At 40.1% G+C, this 22,030-nt stretch overlaps 1 protein-coding gene across 1 annotated transcript in view; it reads right to left on the reverse strand.

Moving 5' to 3' along the window:
- Window positions 1-13,193: 13,193 nt before the first annotated feature.
- Window positions 13,194-22,030, reverse strand: part of PPP1R3A (protein phosphatase 1 regulatory subunit 3A) — a gene marked incomplete at its 5' end in the record, with an annotated part of 28,233 nt that continues 19,396 nt past the window's right edge. The window contains 3 exons of the mRNA XM_084264801.1: window positions 13,194-16,577; window positions 18,839-18,975; window positions 19,090-19,148. Of these exons, the coding sequence (XP_084120927.1) occupies window positions 14,043-16,577; window positions 18,839-18,975; window positions 19,090-19,148 (2,731 nt within the window). The 3' untranslated portion in view covers window positions 13,194-14,042. The remainder of the gene's footprint in view (window positions 16,578-18,838; window positions 18,976-19,089; window positions 19,149-22,030) is intronic.

Here is a 22,030-nt window from a genome sequence, read left to right on the forward strand (position 1 = left end):
TTAAAAAACACACATCTTCCGAAAAAGTAGAATAATTTCTCAGTAAGACCTATTATGCTTTTATTTTTAAATGTTTGGTTTATGAAGTAACATGGCACTAAACCTCTCATTTTTTATTAAATTCTTGGGCTACCTCATGGCAGCTGACTTTAGAGAATACTGCTGCTGGAAAGGCAGGTTGCCCTCTCCCCACAGCCCCAGCTGCATCCTTCCTTCCTCTCTTCACACTGGAGCATCTTTTTACGCAGTGAGGCGGGTTCAGTTAGCAACTTACCTATTTTTCTGCCCTTCTAGGTGAACTCTGATCTGAGTGACAATTTATGTCACATCTGAATAGATGGATATAAACCCAATCAAGTTTGCTTTATTCATATTCCAAGGGATGTTCTTGACTCAGGAACACGTCGTTACCCTGTTTCCAAGCTAGAGTTGTATTCCAGCACGGATAGGTATCTGTTTGTACATACCTTGAATTTTTCACTCCCAAGCAAGTTTTAAAATTGTTTCAGAGTAACAAACATTAACTCTAGGGGTTTTGCCAAAACAAACACAAAATCAAACAGCAGCAGACCTTCCTGATAGCCGCCCTGTACAGCACTGTTCAAACATCTGGAGAACCTGCTGCTGCGAGACCCCACGCTGGAAGTCTGGGTGGGAAAGCATAAAGGGATCGCATTGTGCATCACAAGGTAAAGCATTTTGGTCACAGGTGACAAAAGGTTTGCAGCTGTCATTCCACACCTTGGTGTTTCAAAGACCTTAGAGCCTAACTGGAGTAGCAGAGATTCCTTCTTTACTCATAAGACAGCTTAAAGAAGATAAAAATTACAGGGTGAAAAAATGTTAGGGTGCGAAGGATAAGCAAAGCCATTCTGAGCTGTTCAAGAGTTCTGAGCAGCTTCAATTGAATTTGGCCTGATGCATTGACAATTCCTTTTTTTATATTCCAAGTTTATTACTTAAAAAATATTGTCAAATGCTGTTTACAGTTAAGGACACACTTTTTTGTCTCTGAGGCAAAACAAATCTTTTTGGAAAAAAAACCCTAAAACCAAAACCAACCAAACAAGAACAAATCACAAAAAAGCACAGAGAAAAATCAGCTCCCAGGCAAAGAAATTGCCAAGAAAATAAGTGCTACATGTGGCTCAATCACAGATTACAAGAGGACCCATTCAATGAATACTCCCCATACAAGTACTCGCTTAATCTTCTATCAAGTTCTTTTCTATATTATTCCCACTTTCCATAAACTGCATTTTGCATGATTTAAAGGTGACGAGAAAGAAAAGAAAATCATATTTTAGAATCTCTGGGAGGCAGGATTAATGAGTAGCTTAACCTCAGTTCCTTTGAATGGGCATTTATTGATCCTCGCAATAACATAAAGAAGTGAATGATGGAAAATTCACTTACTCACTTTGTCTAGCTTACTTCTCTGGTGTGCTGGACTAAAAAGGATTTAGGCTAATGGTAGTGAGACTGTGAGAGTAATATATGAGACCTAAGACACTTGTGTCATTTAACATACCGGGCATTCTTAGTTTCCTTTTGCATTCTTACTTCTACAGTTTGCAACTATAGGTGCATATATGCTATTTTAAATGCAGAATTTCAAGAAATTCACTTTACATGGACAAAAAAATAGTCATTTTTTCACTGACAACTCAGTGGTGGACATGTAAAATTCAATTTGTGTTCTTTCTTCCAAATCCAGTATGCAAGCATCAGCAACAATGATTAGGAAGCCACACATCTGTACAGTTAGAGCTGTTTTTCCCTAACATGACCATAGTTATAGCATCTAGGTGGAGTACCGATGTCCTAGTGAAAGACCCACACAGCTCTGTTCTACAGCTCCCTCAGTGCTGCTGGGCTGACTAATACCACATCGTTTTTCTCACTGTGATGACACTCACAAGCACATCCCACAGTAACAGGACAAGTTTAAAAAAAAAAGTTTCTGGGCACTGCTGGGTGCAAAGATAATTTCTGAGATAAAAATAGCAATAAATGAAAAATTAAAACTCACTACCTGTAAATCTCATTCTCATTTAGCTTGGCTTGCCATGGAATCTGTGGCAATTAAAATTGCTAGATCAGACTGCTTTGAAAACAGTGATGCAAACTTCAATTTACAGTGTTATGTCTTAGTGTAAACTGTAATAATTCACAGAATCATCATAGAATGGTCTGGGTTGGAAGGGACCCCAAGGATCATAGAGCTCCAACCCCCCTGCCACAGGCAGGGACACCAACCTCCAGGCCTGGATCTACACAAGGCTGCCCAGGGCCCCATCCAACCTGGCCTTGAACACCTCCAGGGACGGGGAATCTACTACTTCTCTGGGCAGCCTGTTCCAGCACATCACCACTCTTTCTGTAAAAAACTTCCCCCTAATATCTAATCTAAACCTTCCCTCCTTTAGCTTTAATTCAAGAATTTTACAATCGATACTCAGAAAATGATCTTATTTGTCCTAATTGTAGGCAAGTCAACATCCTAACTCTTGAAAAGGATCTTGATTTACACATGTGTGAGAAGAGCAGCAGGTCCTTCTGTGTGAACACTGCAGGTGCAAATCCTGTGCTATGCCACGACCCACAGTGCCCTGTTGACTATGGCGTGACTACATCATGTGTGAGACATTACAGCTAATATTTCCAAAAGCGGCTCCTGTGCCCATCGAAGATGCCTGGCCCATATTCTATTTCAGCCAGGCACCCAAAATCACAAGGCACCCTGACAAACTTGCCAAATGCTATGCCTCTTTCGTGACATTTCACTTACAAGTTCCCTTATCACTTTTTCTCACTGGCCAGCCTGAAGTTGCAACTTGACCTGGTAGTTTTCCAGAAGAGTTTGTGCTGCTGCACGTCTGGGCAGCCATGGAAGCTTTAGAAACTAAAGAAATACATCCAGCCAAGTAGATTTTTGTGTCCCATTCTGCTGGTTGTTTCTCTGCTACCTCTTGAGCAACTGCCAGGAAAGAGGTGAGCAGCACAAACACAAACAAATACTAAGAACTGGTTTTAATCCTGGGAGGAAGGTTTATCCACATTTGCAGAGTTCCCTTCTGCTCTGAGATGGTACAAACTCTAATTGAAAATAACGCTTGTGAAGATCAAAGGAAATACACAGACCTTTTATATGAGATATGCTAGAACACAGGTTTGAGGGCATAAGGCTGGGCTTTGGCGAGGGAAACCATGAACAAACTGACACCAAACAGCACATTACACCAGCATGTCCCCAGCCACAACCTGCAGAAAGCAGAGGCTGATGCTCTGCCATGCATTTCCCATCATATGGACTCACATTACTCCGGATTTGTGCAGTCTCTAGTTTGAACCACTATCACCACCATGACTGATCTCCACACCTTCTGACCCACAAGAACTGTCCCTCAGAACTGTTGCTTTTCTTAGAGCAGGATGCAGCCACGTGTGGTGCCCCAGACTCTGTGTGGCGTGTGCTGGTAGGCAGCAGTGTCACTACAAGAGCTCAAGAAGCACCCACTCAGATGGCTAGAGATGTGCTGTAGGATCATGGATATGAGGAAAGGGTATCATGGGCTATAAAGAGGTAGGTTGAGCATTTCCTATGACTCTGTACCTGATGCAAAAACAGACACATGGGTCTTAACTTAGTTTATCCCCCATTTTATCCCTTGAGAAGTGAGGCCCTGAGTCTATTTTTATTTTGGGAGCTGGCTCAGAATGGTTTATCTCCCACTTAGTGCAGTCCAATTTTGACTGGCAAAAGTTGTGGCCTTATAACAGTTAAGCTGGTAATAAACTACTAACTTAAAGTGTTTTTTCCCAATTAAAATAAAATCTACATTTGTTTTATAGAAATAAAAATGTCTTACATCTTTATTTCCTAATTATAGCTTTAAAGTGACAAATTCTTTCAAAAATCGTTACAAGCCAGCTAAAAGGAGAGGTGAAAAACAGTTTTATCATAATTATACAATTGTGAAGTTTTATAATAAAGAAGTATTTCAGAATTTCCATTTGTCTAAAGTGCCTTGTAGATTTCTCCAGAGTTTTTTAATTGCACAATCAAAACCAAAAACCTGTTTGAAATTAGCATACATCCAAACAAGAAAAAAAAGAAAAAGACATGCATTTTTGACAGTGAGAATAATTAACCACTGGAACAGACTATCAAAGGATACAATACATTCTCATTCACCCTCTTTAAATCAAGAGCAGGTCCGTTTTTAAAAGACAACGTCTCTTATCCCGCGATTGTCATTTGAAGTTCCACGAGCTACGCAGGAGATCATAATAATGATGGTCATTTTTTGCCGGAAATGTCAAAGAACGTTTTGGCTCCTGGGACACTCACATACCACATCCCTGAGCTCTGGTTCCTGTCAGCTGCCATCAGCCTGCAATCCCTCTTTCCTGCAGATGAAACAGCCAGCAAGGTTTAGAGGTATCTGTCTCCGCTTGGTCTGCATCTCTCGCATTGCCCTTATTACACTTCTCTGCCTGGCCTTGAAATATCTTTACTGGTTAGAATAAAAATAATACTGTAATTGCTCTGAAAACGTTTCACAAAAGAAAAAGTTATCCTACGCCTTTTATTAAGATGTGAGAGCCCAATTAAGAACTGTTTTAACCATCCTTCCTTCATTTCACTACCCTAATACCCTTAAAAACACAGCTGTTACTTCTTAGACTTAAATATTTGGACCTTGTTGTGCCAAGAGGTGTTCAAACACTGAAATAAATGCTGTCCCAGGCATGAGTGGCTCACATACCTGCTGCAAAGCAGCGAGCCAAATTGCACTCCAACACAGAATTTTCCCCAGTTCTACTCTCTGTATTTCCCACCCCTGCTGCTCTAATACTGCTTTCCACTAATGCTTTGAATGAATTCATTCTAAGCATCAATGTGAAATTTTCATCAGCTTCTTGAAATTTCAATTGTGTCATGAAACTTACAATTTAGGCCTTTTATTTATGATAACAATAAGATTTTAGGAGCAAAACTCGGTGAAGGGTTTGTCTAAAGTTCGTATATTTCAGATTGGGATCTGTGAAATAGTTTCCTTTGGATGACTTTTTGCTTCTCCAGCCACATTCCGCCTCAGCAACTTGGACACTGCTCAGTCCATATATGAGCTATTTCTTCCTTTCCTCTAACAAGATGTGGGCTCATTGTTTCATACTTTGTGCCATTCTAAGGTTTTTATTTGCATATGAGGAAAATATCTGATATATCTTTATAATCTATGCCTTTGTACTAAGCAGATGTGTGCAAAGCCAACTGAGTTCCCTGTAATGTTGAATGGACTGGAAGTGCTTGTAGAATATGGACATTTTCAAGGACCTAAGTATTAAAGAACTGAGCACCTGAAAAGGAAGTTCACTTTTGTAGCTATGATGCCAGACAGGAGGTAAAATATTGTCAGGAAAGAAACAAGGTAGGTGTTGAAGGGAAAACTGCTAGGTTTATTAATTTAATTAAGACTAACATTAAATTCTATTCCAAAATACTGTCTCTTCTCATGGAGCAAAAAGGCTGTATAATGTCATCCTATATTCCATAAAGGTCTTGGGTGCTTAAAACAATAATTAGGTGGATTTGAATTGTGTAAAGCCAAAACTGTAATCCAGCATCTTTTCTTTGTAAGGCATGCCCCAAGGTATGGTGTCCTGGTCATCCTCATCTGGATACCTGACATATACCTGACGTCCTTTCTCTCAGTGACCCCTGAGAAGGAAACACAGATATGCAGAGGGGTAGTGGGGCTACGTGGGATTCAGAGCAGGAGCTCCGGAAGGTAAGAAAGAGAGTTGAGACCACATTCAATGGGTTTCTGAGATGTTCTGAAACAGCTAATTTTCCATTGCATTGGATAGCAAGGCCTCTGAGCATGGAGGGCTCTGGGTCGCACTCCTAGCTGGTGAGCACCTGAGCCTTCCTCTGGGACCAGCCCTGTGGGCTGTGGAGAAAACTTGCCCACAACAGCACGACTGGCTTCAATATCCCACAGATCAAGCAAACATGAAAATCGTGGTGCCCAGCGCACAGCAAAAATATGTTAGCTTTGTATCCACACATTAGAACATGGCTTAGGACTAGTTTATTAAAAATACAATTAATGAGATCACAGTTGTCATTAATCAAATTTATAATCGATGTTTATTGAATTTGTAAGTTCTTGACTTTTGTAGAACTAAAAGAAAAGTACATGGCAAGTCATGCTATTGCCCTATGCACTACCAGACAACACACTTTTGAAAAATCATAATGTTTGCTTCTCACTTGGTATGTCTACGCTGAAAGATGATGTACAGCTACAGGTGTAAGTCTGTCCAGATCAGCTACTCTGAAAGGTCGCAGCCACAGTTGCTAGTGTTGAGTTTCTTGCACTTTATGTCTTGCAAGGTTTGATAATTTTAAGATAATGAACAGCTTATTTAAAACATTTCTTTATACCAAATTAGACATCCTGTAATGAGTAAAACAGTGCATTACTGTACATGCAGTTTACCACACAAGTTATCACAAGATCCAAAGCACGGGTCCATACTCCAAGACAAAGTTGGCTTAAATGATTGATAATGGTCACATGAGCGGGTGTACGTGAGGTGTGGAAGCAGAGTCCCAGCAAAGTGGGCTGTTACCATCTCCCAGCCACACCATCTGAACACTCTGCATTTACAGCAGCCTGCCCACCTCCCCTGCAAGGCTCACAGAGGCATTGCTTCTGCCCCCAGGGACACAACCTTCATTAATCGGCTTGCTACTGCTGATGCTGTTGTTACTGCTGACATACAACAGGGGGAACTGAAAAGGCCCGTCTGGGTTTGCACCTTTTGCTGGACTGCAGCATGTCTTAGAGAACAGTGATGTGTTGATCACAAGCTCAGCCTGGACTTAGAAGAATAAAATTCTCCTGTTTCTGAATCTCTTGGCTGCTATGGAACAATGCAGACACATACTTGGTTTTACTGTCTCTTTTCCAGCTCTCTCTCTCTTCCTTTCCTCGCTCTGATTTTTAAAGGTTTATTAATAATTCTGCCAGAATTCTACAAAAATACTGCATTGTATAAAAGGATTATACAGCAAAATGACATCACAAAATTGTTTAAAAGACTTCTAGTTAATACTTAGAAAGTTCTTTGATTAGGTGAACACTTTGCTATGTATAAAACAGTAATTTGTCAAACAGAATTTCTCTTTCATACATAATCTCTTATAAAAGCCTGGTTTCTGTCCACCATAATATGAAATTATTATGGGTACAAGCCAAATGCCCCTCTGACTGCTGTCTCATTTCTCATAGGTTTGCCTAGTTCCGAGGATGGTCAAAGCACCGCTTAGTGTTTCTATCTGCCCCAAGCCATCCAACAGCCTAAACTATTTAAGAAGGTAAGAAACCTATGTGAGAAAAGCCTCCTACCCTTGTCATCTGTCAGTCACTGATCTTGGCTCATTCATAACACAGAGGAACAGACAGGCATGCAACTTATATGAAGAAATAAGTTTCTGAGGAGCTTTGTCAGAGTTCAGGCTGCCCTGGGAGTAGAAGGCAGTAAAGGGGCCTTAATTAGTAAGCTGGCTCTTTCACTGTCTATCCCTTAGCAGTTCTCATCCCCGTTTCAGAGACACCTGGAAAGTATGGCAGTATGGAGCTGTCTTCTGTCTTCCCCTGTCCCCTGGAGAAGGCAGTGCCAGGAGCAGTTGGCACACTGAGCCCCACAAAGATCCCCTGGTGGAGAGGAGAAGAAATTTCCATATAAATACAGTCAGTATGGTGGCTCAATGAGTCTATATGCACTATGATCTCTTGCCATCACACATACATGAGGCATGCCATGCCCTGTAGTCTGTGGGAATCTGAATGTCCTCCTGCAGTCATGTATACTAAAAAAAAAATTAAAGAGGCTCCTTGGTGGCTCTGAACTACACTAAACAGCGAGTGGACTGCAGGGGTTTCTTGTTGTTAGGGTTTTTTCCAGCTAGTTTTATATTTCTGTGCTAATACCCACGGGCTGACAGGTACTCTTGTTTTCCCGTGATGCACATGACTCTGTGTCATTGGGTCTGACCTCAGTGAATGGCCCCGAGGCAGGTTTATGGCTCCATCTGGAGGCAGTCCCTCCCTGGAGGGCTACAGCATCCCCAGAAGGAGCCTGTGTTTCTGGTCCTCAGAGCCATGCTCTAATCTTGAATCATTGACTATTTAGGTCAAGGGCAAGATATTCTCTACTATAATTCCATTATTAAGGGGAAATTTATAAGTTACAAAAAAGAAGTTAGCATATATTTTAATTGTTGCTACTTTATATAGCTAACACTGTATTTGTGTTATCTGTCCAACCTACTCTGAACTTATTAAACTTTCATGTCTCTAGAGAAGGCTTTTCAGAAACTTTCCAATTAACCATTCTGTTTATTATTTCTTTTCCATTCATCCATGAAATCTAGTTCTCACCTTTCCACCCACTTTTCCTAGTGCCACTCACATACCTATGCACACACACAGATCTCGTACGCACTGCCAAGTCATACATACCTCACTTGTTATCCGACTCAGCTCACCTAGTCCATGCCTGCTCAGAAAGTAGAAATTACCAGTCCCCTTCAACCTACCCTGTTTCACCAGTATTGTCCTCACTCAGGCATATATGGCTTTGATCAAAAAAATCTCCCCTGATACCCAAAGAATACCAGACAGACCTCTGCATTTCCACCTCAGCTCTGAAGTTTCAGTAGCACCAAGATCTCCTAGATCAGAAAAGCATCATGAGTCTCATCACTATCCACGTGCCTCTAAGGTCTGCTTTGCAGAGAGTGCTCTCAGAAGAACTGCAAGTCTCAGAAAACTCAGCTGAGACCCACAAAATAAAATACCTGCCTAAAGAGGGACAGTGTTGGGATTTAAGCACATTTTTAGGTCTAAGAGAGAAATCCACAAATCCCACCTACCTTTTAACATTTACACATTTACCAGTCCAGTTCCTTGGCTCAGTCTATGTACCTGGGCAAAGCAATCCTGACTGTGCTTCCTCCAGAAAGACCTCGCCTTAAAGTACAGTCTATAAGAACAACATCTTCAAAAAGCAGAGTGGAATCAGCCATTGGAGATGTTACCCCATTTTCCTATGATGCCTTCATGGCTACAACAATTCTCCAGTGGCACCATGAGGCACCGTGTGGGCCTGGAAAAATGACTCTGTAGACTAAGGAAGAAGTTCACCTTACTGAGGAGACATGAAGGTCTTGAGATCCATTTTGGATTTCATCCAGCTAGGATTTCATATAAAATGCACAAGTTGTTCTTAGATTATATTCAAATATCCCCTCTTAGACATCTCAATCCATGTTTTAATATATTAAATTTTCTTTTCCTCTAGTCCCAAAATTCTGGGATTGTTTTCCACACAGTGTTCTGTTTCTGAAAAGCAGCAGCTTAGGTACCTCAGCACACAAGAGGGCTCCAGGATATGAAATCTGATCTAATAGAAATGTGTCCCTGTGGCCCAGCATTAAGTAACTAATCCTTCTGACAGGGAAAGGGTATAAGACCCAACTCTGAATTTAGAATGTCCTATTAGATAACTTTGGCACCTCCCTATTCAATAGATATAATCTATTTTGATTCTCATTCATTGGTTCAATGACTAGAGAGCTTTGGGTGTTTTACTCGGGGGTGAAGATACCAATAAACACCTAAAATTTAATGTAGTTACTCCAAATATTGCCATTTTAATCTTTCTTTATGAATCTAGTTCATACTCTGTCCTCCTTATTTTTCATTTCCAATATTAAATAGACCTTTAATGCCTGTAGCTTGTTTCTGTAACCTATCTACTGTCAAGGCAAAAGTCTGCAGCAAGCAATTAGCAACAACCAGTACTCAGGTCATTAATGATGTGGCTTGTTCTCACAGTCTCTTATCAAGGTGTCTGGGTACAGAGCTTCCTCCCATTCCTCTCCTTGCTGCCTCGAATTTAGACTTAAGTAAAACCAGCAGATTATTGATTCCACACTATGAAAATAAACGTATTCGTTACACTCACTGTTCAGATAATAGCCATGGGACAAACCTCCCATGTTATGGGATGTCTCTACCTCATGTACTTCTAGTAGTGCAAGCAAGGTGTTCTCCACTACAGTATTTTTAATTTCTCTGTCTGTTGAGCCTTTCGTGGCCATGGGCGTGGCACGTAGGATCGTTCCTCCTTTCTGTTGCACAGCCTAAAGAAATAACTAGAAACTACTAGAAATTAAAGTATTAGCTAGAAATGTGTTACTGATGCCTAGTAGGCAAGCTAAATACAAACCACTGCAAAAACAGAACACATCACTTATTCCCTGAAGCAAGTAAAAGCCAAATATTTTGCCAATGTTTTAGAGGTGTTGTTTTCATACTACAAACAAAAATAAGAGAATTTGGAAAAGATAGCTTATCAAATGATAAATAATAAAGATAAAATTACTTGCTTTGTTGTTTTAAGTACATGAGTACTTAAAAGTTCGGGCACCTGTGTTCACAGATCAGTCTAGAGTCCAGTTTTGCAATCATAAAGTACGATACGTTGACTAAATATCTTAAATACAGAACATAAAAACCCATTCCAAATCTGAGAAATGCTAACAATATTCCACTTGTATGTAGACGAAATATGCTTATTTTAACATTCAAATATTTACCCTAAATTCCAGCTCTGAATGATTGTACATGTTAAAATGGTAGCCCCAGATGTTTAACCTGTTAGACACAGGAATACAGCTGGTTGAAGCTAGATTTCAGTAGAAATGAAAGTAATTTAGCTAAATTATAGCTGATATTTAGCAACCGGTTTAAATATACAATGACACACTAAAAGTCCCTCTAATTTTTTTATGAATGTCTGTATTAACAGGTCCTCTCTATTTATCCCCTACATTCTTTTTGCAAGACATACTGACTCTCCTGAGCTGTCAGTAATATTTTTCTGCCACTCTACAGAGACTTATCCAATAAATTTACTTTCTTCTGCCCATAGTCCTGGGCCCACCAATCATCCCCGACCCCTTTTCCTGCAGTCCAAATGGCTGAGTTAGATTTTTGACAACCAACCAAATATTTTGGGTTGAAATAAATAAGAGAAACCACTTGCAACTTGCACATTACATAGAGAGGACCACCATGTAAGAGGTTCCTATGTCTCCAGGATGTCATGGCTCCCAGGTAAAGCAGCAACCATTTCCCAAAGTGTACTCTCCTTGGAGTCCCCAACATTCAATAAAAAACAACCAGCCTTTCCCACTTCTGTGGCGGCTGAACTGCTCAGATTTGGTTGCAATTAGGCCCCTGTCCAAGATAGTAAAGTTATTTAGCTATCTCAGATGTTTAAGTGTTTGGACTATATCTGATTTAAATTTCTCTGGGAAATAGATATTACATGTTTCTTTTAGGACCAAATCTCTGGAAGAAAACTGCCCTAGTTTTTGAGCTGCAAATTAAATTCTTCATTCCTAAATGGAAAAGCAAAGTAGCTTTCAGCTTAACCCAGTGGAGAAGGTAGGAAAACATCTATGCACAGGGGTATGTCCAAACCCTGGTGACCAGAATCCTTCTGACAACAATAGTCCAAGGGTTAAAATACATCCTACTGGATGGAAGGCCTAGGTTTTGTAAAGCTGAAGACATTCAAACATGGGGTTGAATCCTGTGGTTTAATGAATGGAGCATTTGCCTAACAGGACAGGACCTTGGTTTTGGTCCTTGCTCTGAATTTAATGAATTTGGCTTTAAACGGTTGTAGGGTAAATTATATCAAGGAAGGCGTTGAGCTGGGAACTGAATCTATAGATTCTTCTTTTTGGCATGGTGGTTTTTACTATTAGACTAAAATGTGTCCTATGTGCTGGTTCCTCCTGGCCCCTGGACTCTGGTACTTGACTGCATGGTGGCAGTTTCTGCAGGACAGATGCAGGGTGCTTTCTCCACCTTTTTAGCCCTTTAAGTGAGGACATTGATCCTGTCAGACATTACTTTAGAGTTCACACTGTGCTGGCAAAGGAAGCAATTCCTGATGTCTCTGTCCAAGTGAGACTGAAATTCTGAACCACTTAGACCAGGAACCTGTCATGCTCAGAGGGTGCAAACCACCAAAAGCAGGGGAATGTCATGTTTTTTTAAAAGGGCCTACAAACATCATGAAAAAGCTAGGGTCTTTCAGCACTTGTGGTGTCCAGGTAAAGAAGGGTTTGTGATCATTATTTTGGACTTACACAGATTCAACCTCAATCCTGCTTTAAGTCTAAGCCTAAGCTTTTTATTGGCTCGAGCTCCTAATGCCTCTTGAATTAATTTCTTTATCTCAATGAACATTTAACTCTATACACCTTTGAACATCTGGACCAGTACTACAGCCTTCTGTGTCTCTCCCTGATGCCTCTAGGTCATTGATGGGTTGCTGTTAAAAGTTGTCAAGGTGCCCAGCTGTCAGCACACACATTAGCAGTAGATCACCCTCACATTTCCTCACCCCACTGAATGCACTGTTCCCACAGTGCTCCAAAGTTTTGCCCCCTGGAGAAGAATGCCTAAGTGCTTCCTGTAGCATAGTCGTGTAACATCCTGAAACATGTGAGTAAATTTTGAATGGACTTAAAAAAATTTATTTCAGAGCTAACCTAACAACTAAATAAGTTCATTGTTATGTTGCTTCAGCCATATATTTCAACCAAGCCTTTCACAGCTGATGTGGTATTTCAGAGTGACAGTGGAAAGAAACACAGCTTAAAACCAATTCTTTTTCCTTCTGAAATTCTAGGGCTCCGGTAACATTATGTAGCATTGGTGCTTCTTCTAACCTATGATGGCATTTGTGACCATCATCTGCAAAAAGGCTGAAATGCATCATAATCTGTCCATCCTTTTCCTTCCATACAAACTTTAGGCACCCTACATGGAAGTTCCATGATGTTGGAGCACCAGAGTCATGAGTATGCCTGCCCTGTGGGGCTCCTGCTGTGCAGGATCAATCTGGGCTTTCCTCAGGGTAGATACCTGGCTTTCCCATCTCATCCAAACCACACAAAGCAGCCACACTGAATGCCAGGGCTATGTCCTGCGTTTTCTCTTGCTGTTTGATTAACTCTAGGTAATAAGCCACAGAAAAAAACAGTAAACCTAATTCAGACATGCTCAACACAGTCATAACACTCCTTTGTGAAATTTATTTGATGCTTTATAGATATGCTCAAGCAACACGGACGGAAAAAAAAGTTATTCAATGGCTTTGTCCGGAATAAGACTTCATTCAGTGAAATTCTCAGTCATGTTACGCAGTCCTCATTTACAAAACCCCAAAACATTCATGCATGTGAGTGAATGGTAAGAGGCCCGTGGCTGTGGCCCTCTTATGGGTATAAACAACACATCTATTCTGATATGCAGTTACATCCTGAACGTTCCGTGATGTTACTGATGTCAAAGCCTTACATTTTTTCCTAGCAAAGGCAGCACTGGAGCTCTAAGTCAAAACAATTAAATAAAAATTTGGAAAAAATATTAACCTACCAATGGATGTAATCTTTCTTAGAGTGTTGGCTAATTACACTAGCAGATTATCAACTGCAATGTCAGTACCAAAATACTGTTAGTTTTTATACTGTTCCTTGTGTTATTAAGTATTACACAAAACTTTAGAAAAAACTCACAGAACAATATAAAGCTTTGCTGCAAAAGAAATGAATGCAAGGAAATGGTGTTTTTAAGTACTACAGAGATATGAAGCATTGCTTCTTCATATCCTGCTAAGGAGCAGCAGCTATACTTCATTTTAACTTGATGTGCTTCAGAACTCGTATTCATATAGGCATTTAATGATCCAAACATAATGGTCCTATATAGTATAATTACATATATGAAGGCTCAACTTCATATGTAATCTTTTAAAAAAGATTCTTTAGTGGAAAACTTGCTTTGGTTCTAACAACGAATAACCTCTTTAACAGTGGAAACACTTTGGTGGGGTTGGAGGCTATTGACCGTGATCTGGAGCACAGTTGACAAACAATGTTATTCTTTCTTGACAGACTCCTTGTTTCTTCCTCCTTCGCAGTATAGCCAATACAAGGAGAACAGGTAGAGTGCAAGACAAACCATCAAATCATAGTGGTAGAGTGTTGCAGCAAATAAAAGAAAGAAGAAGAAATAAAAGATTTTGGAAGAAATATTATTTAAACCTGGAGACTCACCAGGTGATTTAAGTGCTTCACTCTTCTGGTTAGAAATATCTGCAAAATCAGAAGTGTGCTGGCTTTTCTTCTGTGCCTCATCAAGCCAGTTTAAGTTTTTCCCCTCAGTTATTAAATGGTCAAACTGAGCCCCTATCCCTCCAACTTCTTCAGCAGGCTTACTATTTAAAACCTCTGGCCTCAATGACTTGTCTTGTTTAAACTCTGCTTGGTGGAAACTTTGGCCTATATTCCTTCCTCTTCCTTCTTTAGAAAACAATATGTCTGAAGTGGCAGATACTTCTATTTTTTCAGCTTCAGGAGAGAGGTTTTTATTACTACATGTCATTTCATTCGGTAGGTTTAAATTGTACCCTGACTCAGCAGCAACCTTGTCAATATCTTTGAATTCAAAATGTCCATACAGATGTTCCATATCTCCTGCCACAGAAGATGTCACTGAAGAGCTTTTAGAATGGTAACTGGGCACAGCATTTGTACCAGAAGGTGGCATTTTTATTTCAGTTTCAGCACATAAATAGGAAAGTGCACCAACGTGGCTTTCTTCCCTATGGAGCACTTCTGCTTCCTCACTGTATAGGTGCTTCTGGGCGCTTGGGGGAAATTTAGATACTTCTGAATACAAATGCTGCTGCAAATCTTGTTTCTTTCCTGTAGAAGAAGCTTTTACTGCTTCTCCTACAGGTAGAATATCGCTGATGTCTGGTTGTGCTTTGGCACGTTTTTCCCTGCTATTGCATACAGACATCGTTTCTCCTTGCAGTGTTTCATGTACGCGTGCATTATAAATATCTAAAACTGATTCCTTTTCAAATTCAGTGTCATATAATACACCCACTGTGTTGAGTTGACAAAGAGCATAATGTGAACCATCATTTCTCCCTTCATGTGTATCAAACGCTGTTTCCTTTTCCTCTGTGGGCCTGTCACTTAGTGCAGTCTCTTGAGGTAGCTTAGCAATTACTGCTTTTTCACTGGCAGACATTTTTTCTGGAGCACTTTCTGATGTTGTTTTAATTATATAAGCTGTACCTGCCTCTGCTTCCTCTGTAATACCCTGCTCAGAGATAGAAGACTTTTCACAACTCTCTGCCTCCTGGCAGGTCAACAGCTCGTTGGTGGAAGCCACATTCCCAGGCCCTGTTCTCCCCCTTGCTCCCCACCGAACCTCGCTACCCAATTCCTGCCACCTTGGCTCTGCAGGGCTTGCTTTGCTTTCCTTTCCTACCAGTCTTTCTTCATGTGCATTGCCTGACTTTCCCCTGTCTTTTAACCTTGTGAAACTTCTGTGTTCCCGAGTGTCTTCAGCTCTCCTTTCATCCCCCAGGGAGGATGCCAGGGGATCTGCCTGTAAAGGCCCGGGTGCCTGTTTGTTGTCTTCGGCTGACAGAGGCGTTGTGTTCAATGCTTTGGCGGTGTGTTTTCGATGTGACTTGAAAGGCCTGGGTGCTTCCTCCTCGCCGATTAGTGCTAAGTCTGCTACCTCGATGACTTTCTTCTCCTTCCCTGCGTTAGTGTTATAGTTCTTCCCTGACATTTCACCGACTCCTTTTTTTTGCGTATATTGGCTTTTTGTGGAATCTATTGAGACATCAGCGTGTGCAAAAGTGTCGGAGTATAAATCTCCTCTTAAATGTACCCGAACTTTGCTTTCAATCATCTTGATTTTTCCTTCGTTTTTGTCAGCATCTGACAACAATGAATCCAGAGTTTGGTGAGACATTTGCGGCGCCTGGTGCTCCGGAGCTGGATTAGCATTGCCATCCAGTGTTCCTGCTATGCGCGCATTTAATTGCATGGATCCATCATGCTCTGGAGAAATGGTTTCTGGTCTCATTTCACGGGCCCCTTTCGAGGTATCAGCAGCATCCTCACTGATGAATAACCTCTCCATCATCTTACTTCCTGAGGCACTATCTGTTTCTCCTTTTGAAATATCTGTGTGGCTCCCTCCTTGTCGGCTTGAGACAGTAGCCGTAATATCGATAGCCTCATTCTGCTTTGTCCCAGGAAAATATTTTGCCGATAAAAGGCTTTCACTGGTACCAGTATGTTCCAAAGACCACTCACGGCTGTTTACTGAGCCAGCCTCGACTTTCTTCCCTGATGGCTGACTACTGTAATCTCTTAGAGAATACTTAACTTTATCTTTTAATTCTCCTATCTCTGGTGAAGTGTTTTCAGATGAGGAACTGATAGGCACAGGATGCCTTAGCCATTCACTGCTTCTTTCTATACAGGTTAGCTTTTTCTCCAATCTTTCAGTTTCACTTGGAAAATTAACTGGTTCTGTTGTGTATAAATTCCTTTCATCTCTGGAAGAGGTACCTCTAGCTCCTGTGAAGTGCTGATTTAGCTGAAACAATAGAATAGAAAAGAATGATCAAAAAGCGCTTTGCAAAAATATTCCAAATAAAGGAGTCAGGATTTCGTGATGGAAAGTTTTGTTTTCAGTAACAAAGCTTTTATGGAAACATGTTCCAAACCATTTGCAAAATTTGCATTGTATGTATTTTTTAACATAGGTAATGAGCTTTATGGTGGTGCTGAAAGGAGCAGGAAATAAAATAGCATTCAGAACCCTCTCTCTTTATTCATGAGTTCAGTAAGCTGCTAGTGCATTTTATACAAATTAAATCTGAAGAGAATATTCCCTTAAAGGAAGGCTAATTCGCTCTCTATACATTTGGTTCTAGGTTCGGAGAGAGGGAGGCATGGGGCGAGTGGGGGGAGGATTGGCGCTTAAATGAGGGCATTGATACAGTACATCAAAGCCTGGTAATGTACAGTATTGTCCGGTAAAACAAAGACACTTTTCACACTGACAAATACTGTAAGGATTATCTGTGCTTCATTTCTCTCAGGGACCATTTTACAGGCTTCAAACCAGACTGTTTTTAGACAATCTGGTAAGACATGAGTTGGAAATGAGATTAGTGAAGTAAAAGGCCAGAAACTAATCACTCTCCCTCCTAGCTCCCAAATATCATATTGTATTATTCAGCTATGCCTGCTTGTCATTGCACTCTCTTCTCACTTTAGCATAGTCACAGTGATAGCACCAGCTAATCAATTAGAGGCTACCTTCTTGGGCACCCCTTTATGCGTTTGCACTTGCTGTAGATACCCCCATTACAGTTTCTCTTATTAATATGTTTTCTGCAAAGCCTCTGCAAACTATTAATAGTAAAACGTCACTCAAAGAAAAGTGAGGGAGCTAATGTCTCTGCAAATTCTGTTTTAATGACCCTCTGCCAACCAGTGCTCAAGTGTATTTGAGTTCTTCGGTGATGCCAACTGTCAGGATTTAACAGTGAGATGCCTGTGTTTTTTTCCCCTCCTCATAACTGACATTTGCATGATCTCAATAATTATATGCAAATCTTACGATTTCCCCTTCTTCTCACATAAGGCTCATGTTACTTGTCAACTGCACAGCTGTCTTGTGAGCCAATGCCTGCGCGTTTCAAAGATTTGGTTGTATTTCCATCTATTATAAGCCTTCATTGTTTAATTCATTAAAGAGCGCATAGTGCAAATTAACATCTAAATTATAGCTCCCCCTTCATTTATTGTATGGACAATCCTGGCAATTGATAAACAAACGGTTATATTTGATCCTGCTTTTTGTGACAGGATGGACTGAGAACAACAAGGGATTTTAGAGGTCCTCCTTTTTATGTTTCACAAGAAAAATAATAAAAATGATAAAAAAAAAAGACACCGACTTTCAGGCTGTAGAAGGTCCCACAATAGGTAACAATTTTCAAGGGTTTTTTGGGGTTTTTTTTTTTTTTGGCAGAAGACAAGAAAAAATTATATTCAAATAAGAGGAATTTATTCTCTCTCTATCAATAAGGGAAAAAAAATGGTTCTCATCTTCCTTTCCTGTCTGATTCAGCATTCACATTTTCACAGGTAATAGCTATTATAATCTATGATTATGAATCTATGCACCCAAATGATATGAGCTGAGAACAGACACTGAGAATAATAGATTGTTGTACGTGTCTCATTTATTGCCATTTTTTCTTTCATACTGAAAAATGCAAACCAAGCCACACATGTACATGCACACACACAAATCCAAATAGATTGAATGTTCACTGAGTGTGAAATTTATTATAACAAATTTAATGTCAAACACTGATACAGAAAAATCTGCTAATATAAATATATATATATTTATTTTGCTCATAGAGCATGTTACATAGTTATCCTTTGAAAAACCCCAAACGCAAACAGTACCATAAATATAAGAATTTTACCAAATATAAAGAATTTATTTAAGAATATTGCCTTCCTAGAGACTAGGAGGAGAGATTTTTGAAATGCTACTCTTCTAATTCCTTCAAACTGTCATTTAGAGCCTCTGGTAAAGCAGTAAAAAAGGAGAAGTCATTAATTTAAGACCAGAAAAAGTTGATGCACTGTACTGAAATCAAAGCACCTTCTATTGTTGAATCAGTTAGAGATTCAATGAAAGTACAGACCAAGGCTTTACATTTGTAAATTAGTACATCAGTCAGCTCTGTTAAAAGGGGGCATTTCACCAGCTTTGAAGCGTAAATGGATTCATATCATTTAATACTGTAGATATAATTGTATAACACTTACCAGCAATTCTAATTCTTTTTCATCATCTTCGTGATCACCCTGGTTGTATTCTGCATTTTTATCTTTTATATTTTCATCAGCTGGTTTGGTGTCTTTGTCTTCTGCTTGTGAATAAACAATCTCTGGGATGTTTATGTCTGAAGAGTTAACAAAAACATACTTGAATAATTTCCTCGAGGTTGTTTGGTACACTATCATTTTTTTAATTAACATGTGCAGTAAGGAAGAACTAATTAAAATGCTTGTTGTACCTGAAGTCCTTGAATTATTCCACGTGTCATCGTCAGACGTTGCCAATATTTCTTCTTTGCTGTTAAACAAAAAGAAACTTCCTGTATTATTCTGCAGAAAATATTGTTCTAATTCCTCTTAGACTCAGCTATGAAGACTGCTAGTTAATCACACACGATTTTGAATGCTGTTCAAAATTCTGAAAATAACAGCTGTAGAAAATGTAGCTTTTTTTGAGTGACCTGATATTAAGTCTTGGTCAAAGAAAGAATTGGCCAAGAAAATTAAAATGTGTTGACCTTCAGATTACATTGCAAAGCTGATGGGTTTTTCCCAGGCCTTTTCTGAGAAAGCAGCACAAAGGTTATTAGATGGGTCAGTGACAGGAGAGAGCAACTTTGGGGTCAGACAAGGGTCTGGAAGGATATATGTGTCCAGGAGACCAGGCCTCTCTCTTGCTTGTATTTTTCAAATTTTTGTATGTACACAGGGTTTGCTGGAAAGAGACATCTTTGTTACCTGAAATAAATCAAAAGATTCTCCCTGCATGTATACAGTATAAATCCTGTTGCTAAGCTATGCCTGGCCGGCAGGAACGAATTCTGCTTCCCTGAAGCCGGTGCAATTCTTTCTGCTGCTTTGCTGGCTGTGAAAACAAAGGCCAGGTCCAACACAGCAAACACCTACAGAGAGATGCTGAGTGCCTGCAGTCCTCATCAATATCAATGCAAAGTGAGAGCAGTATGAATTGTGTGCTTATAGGGATGTAACCTTTAGTGGAAAAGGTGGAGGGGGGTGTGTGGAATCTAAGAAGAATGTCACTTATGTAAAATGTAAATTATTATATCATTCCTAATGACTTCTCTATGAGGAGCAATTTTTTTTCTGTAGGTCTTAATTTATGCGTTTTTCAACCAGCCGTCCACCTCTGTTACTGAAAATTACTTTCTAATTTTTAAATATTAATCTTTTCCCCTTCTATTTTCTCCTAGCGTCCTTCATTTGAATTGATATAACATTAACTCTGCCACCTAATTGCTTAATTCAGAAGGAGGATGCTAAATTTATACTCTCTTAAAAGAACCTAGACATCGACTGTCACCAACTTCTTAAAATCCAGCCTTTGCAGGGATTGCCAGACTAAAGCAGACAGAAGATCCTGCCAGTCTAGCATCTGATCTCTGACACTGGCCACCATCAGATATTTCAGGGAAAGATGTAAAGTTCTTCTAGGGAAATAGGTAGAGTAATTTGCACTGCCCTAATAAATTTCCTCTCGGCCTTTTGTTGTTAAAAGCTGTCCTTGAAGCACAAGATTTAGCGCTCTCTCAACAGTTCTTTTCCACCATTAATTGCAATAATGCTGAATATTCTTGCTAACCATGTGAATGTCATGTCAGTCTTGAATTCTGGTACACGCATAGCCTCCATATGTTTCTCACTCTCCTACACACAGAGTTGTACTTTCCCCTGCCAAGAGTTGCTATAATCTGCATTTCAGCCTGAAAAGGCTGGCAGAGCCAGGCCCTGATTTTTTCAGTAGGTTTGTGGGGGTTTTAAAGTAAATCATTACTGCTTATTATTTATAAATCACTATTCTTTTTCTTTTTCCTGTTCAAATGCTTGATTTAATGTTACATGTCGTTCCCAGTATTCTTCTGCCCTTTTGCATCTATTTCACCCACCTGCTTCCACTGTGTAGGTTGGGACTGAACCATGAGACATTGAAGTCTTTAGGTACTAATAGGGTGTCTGCAAAACCCCCAGATTAAGAGCCAAGACATGTATAACACATGAACTGAGTCAGTCACCCCAAAATAATGATCCTGAGACCACATGGGCACAGCAGGGAACCTTCTACTGCTATCCAGTTGGGGAAAAAAAATAAGAGTGCCTCAAAGCTTTTCTTTGAATGTAGCTGGCTACCTGCAGCATTCAGCCATGTGGACGCAAATTTCGGAAAGCGAGGATGGCATCCTTTGTTGCTAGAAGCAGCCATCATCTATTTCTTAAAGGAATGGAGTTTGACACATTATTTTTGTCTTTCAAGAAGCATTCCCAGAAGAAGGAGAGATGGTCATACCCACACCTAACATAATAGTCTACTGGCAGCTGGAGCTCATATCCAAGACACAGTGGCACTTTCAGCTTCTAGCACAGCCTGATGAGATTAAAATCCCCTTGGCACACACATCCAAAAAATACCCAATTATCAATCCATTTGGGAAGAAACTGGATGGTGGATTTACCTACTGCTCTTGAAGTTGGATATCCAAGTAAGATCATTACTCCTTCTAGGAGTAATCCTTCCAGGTTCAGTTTAGATGTTAGGAAAAAAATTTTCACTGAAAGAGTTGTCAAGACCTGGAACAGGCTGCCCAGGGATGTGGTTGAGTCACCATCCCTGGATGTGTTTAAAAAAAGGGTAGATGAGGTGCTTAGAGATATGGTTTAGCATAGGACAAGAACGGTTGGACTCAATGATCTTAAAGGTCTTTTCCAACCTTGTAATTCTGTGATTCTTTAGTTTCCTTCATTTCTTAGAGAAAAGAGAAACTGGATTCTGCCTCCCATTCCCTGTGTTCTCTAATGATTCTTTCTGGGTTAATTAACAACTTTTCAGTGTGAAATATAGACACAGTCTTTGAATAAGGAGGACTACCTAATATCCCAACCTTTAAATGAATGACGATAAATCTGCTTGAAGCTGGATGCTTACAGGCATGTGCCAGGATCAGGTTTACCTTATGTAGCTTTAGTTCTCTAAGCGCCTATGCTCAGGTACAACATCCCTATCATGAGCAGTGAGAGATGAATGCTTCTAAAGGGAGATTCATTCCCTTTGTCATGGATATCGCGAGTGAAATGGAGTGACATATTTTTCAAAGGAGCATCTCTGCCTCTGGAAGAGACTGACCATAAAGGGAACCTACAGTGACTGCCTTAGGCTGGAACCATAAG

Source organism: Gallinula chloropus, assembly GCF_964237585.1.
Source record: "Gallinula chloropus genome assembly, chromosome: 1".
Lineage (NCBI taxonomy): Eukaryota > Metazoa > Chordata > Aves > Gruiformes > Rallidae > Gallinula > Gallinula chloropus.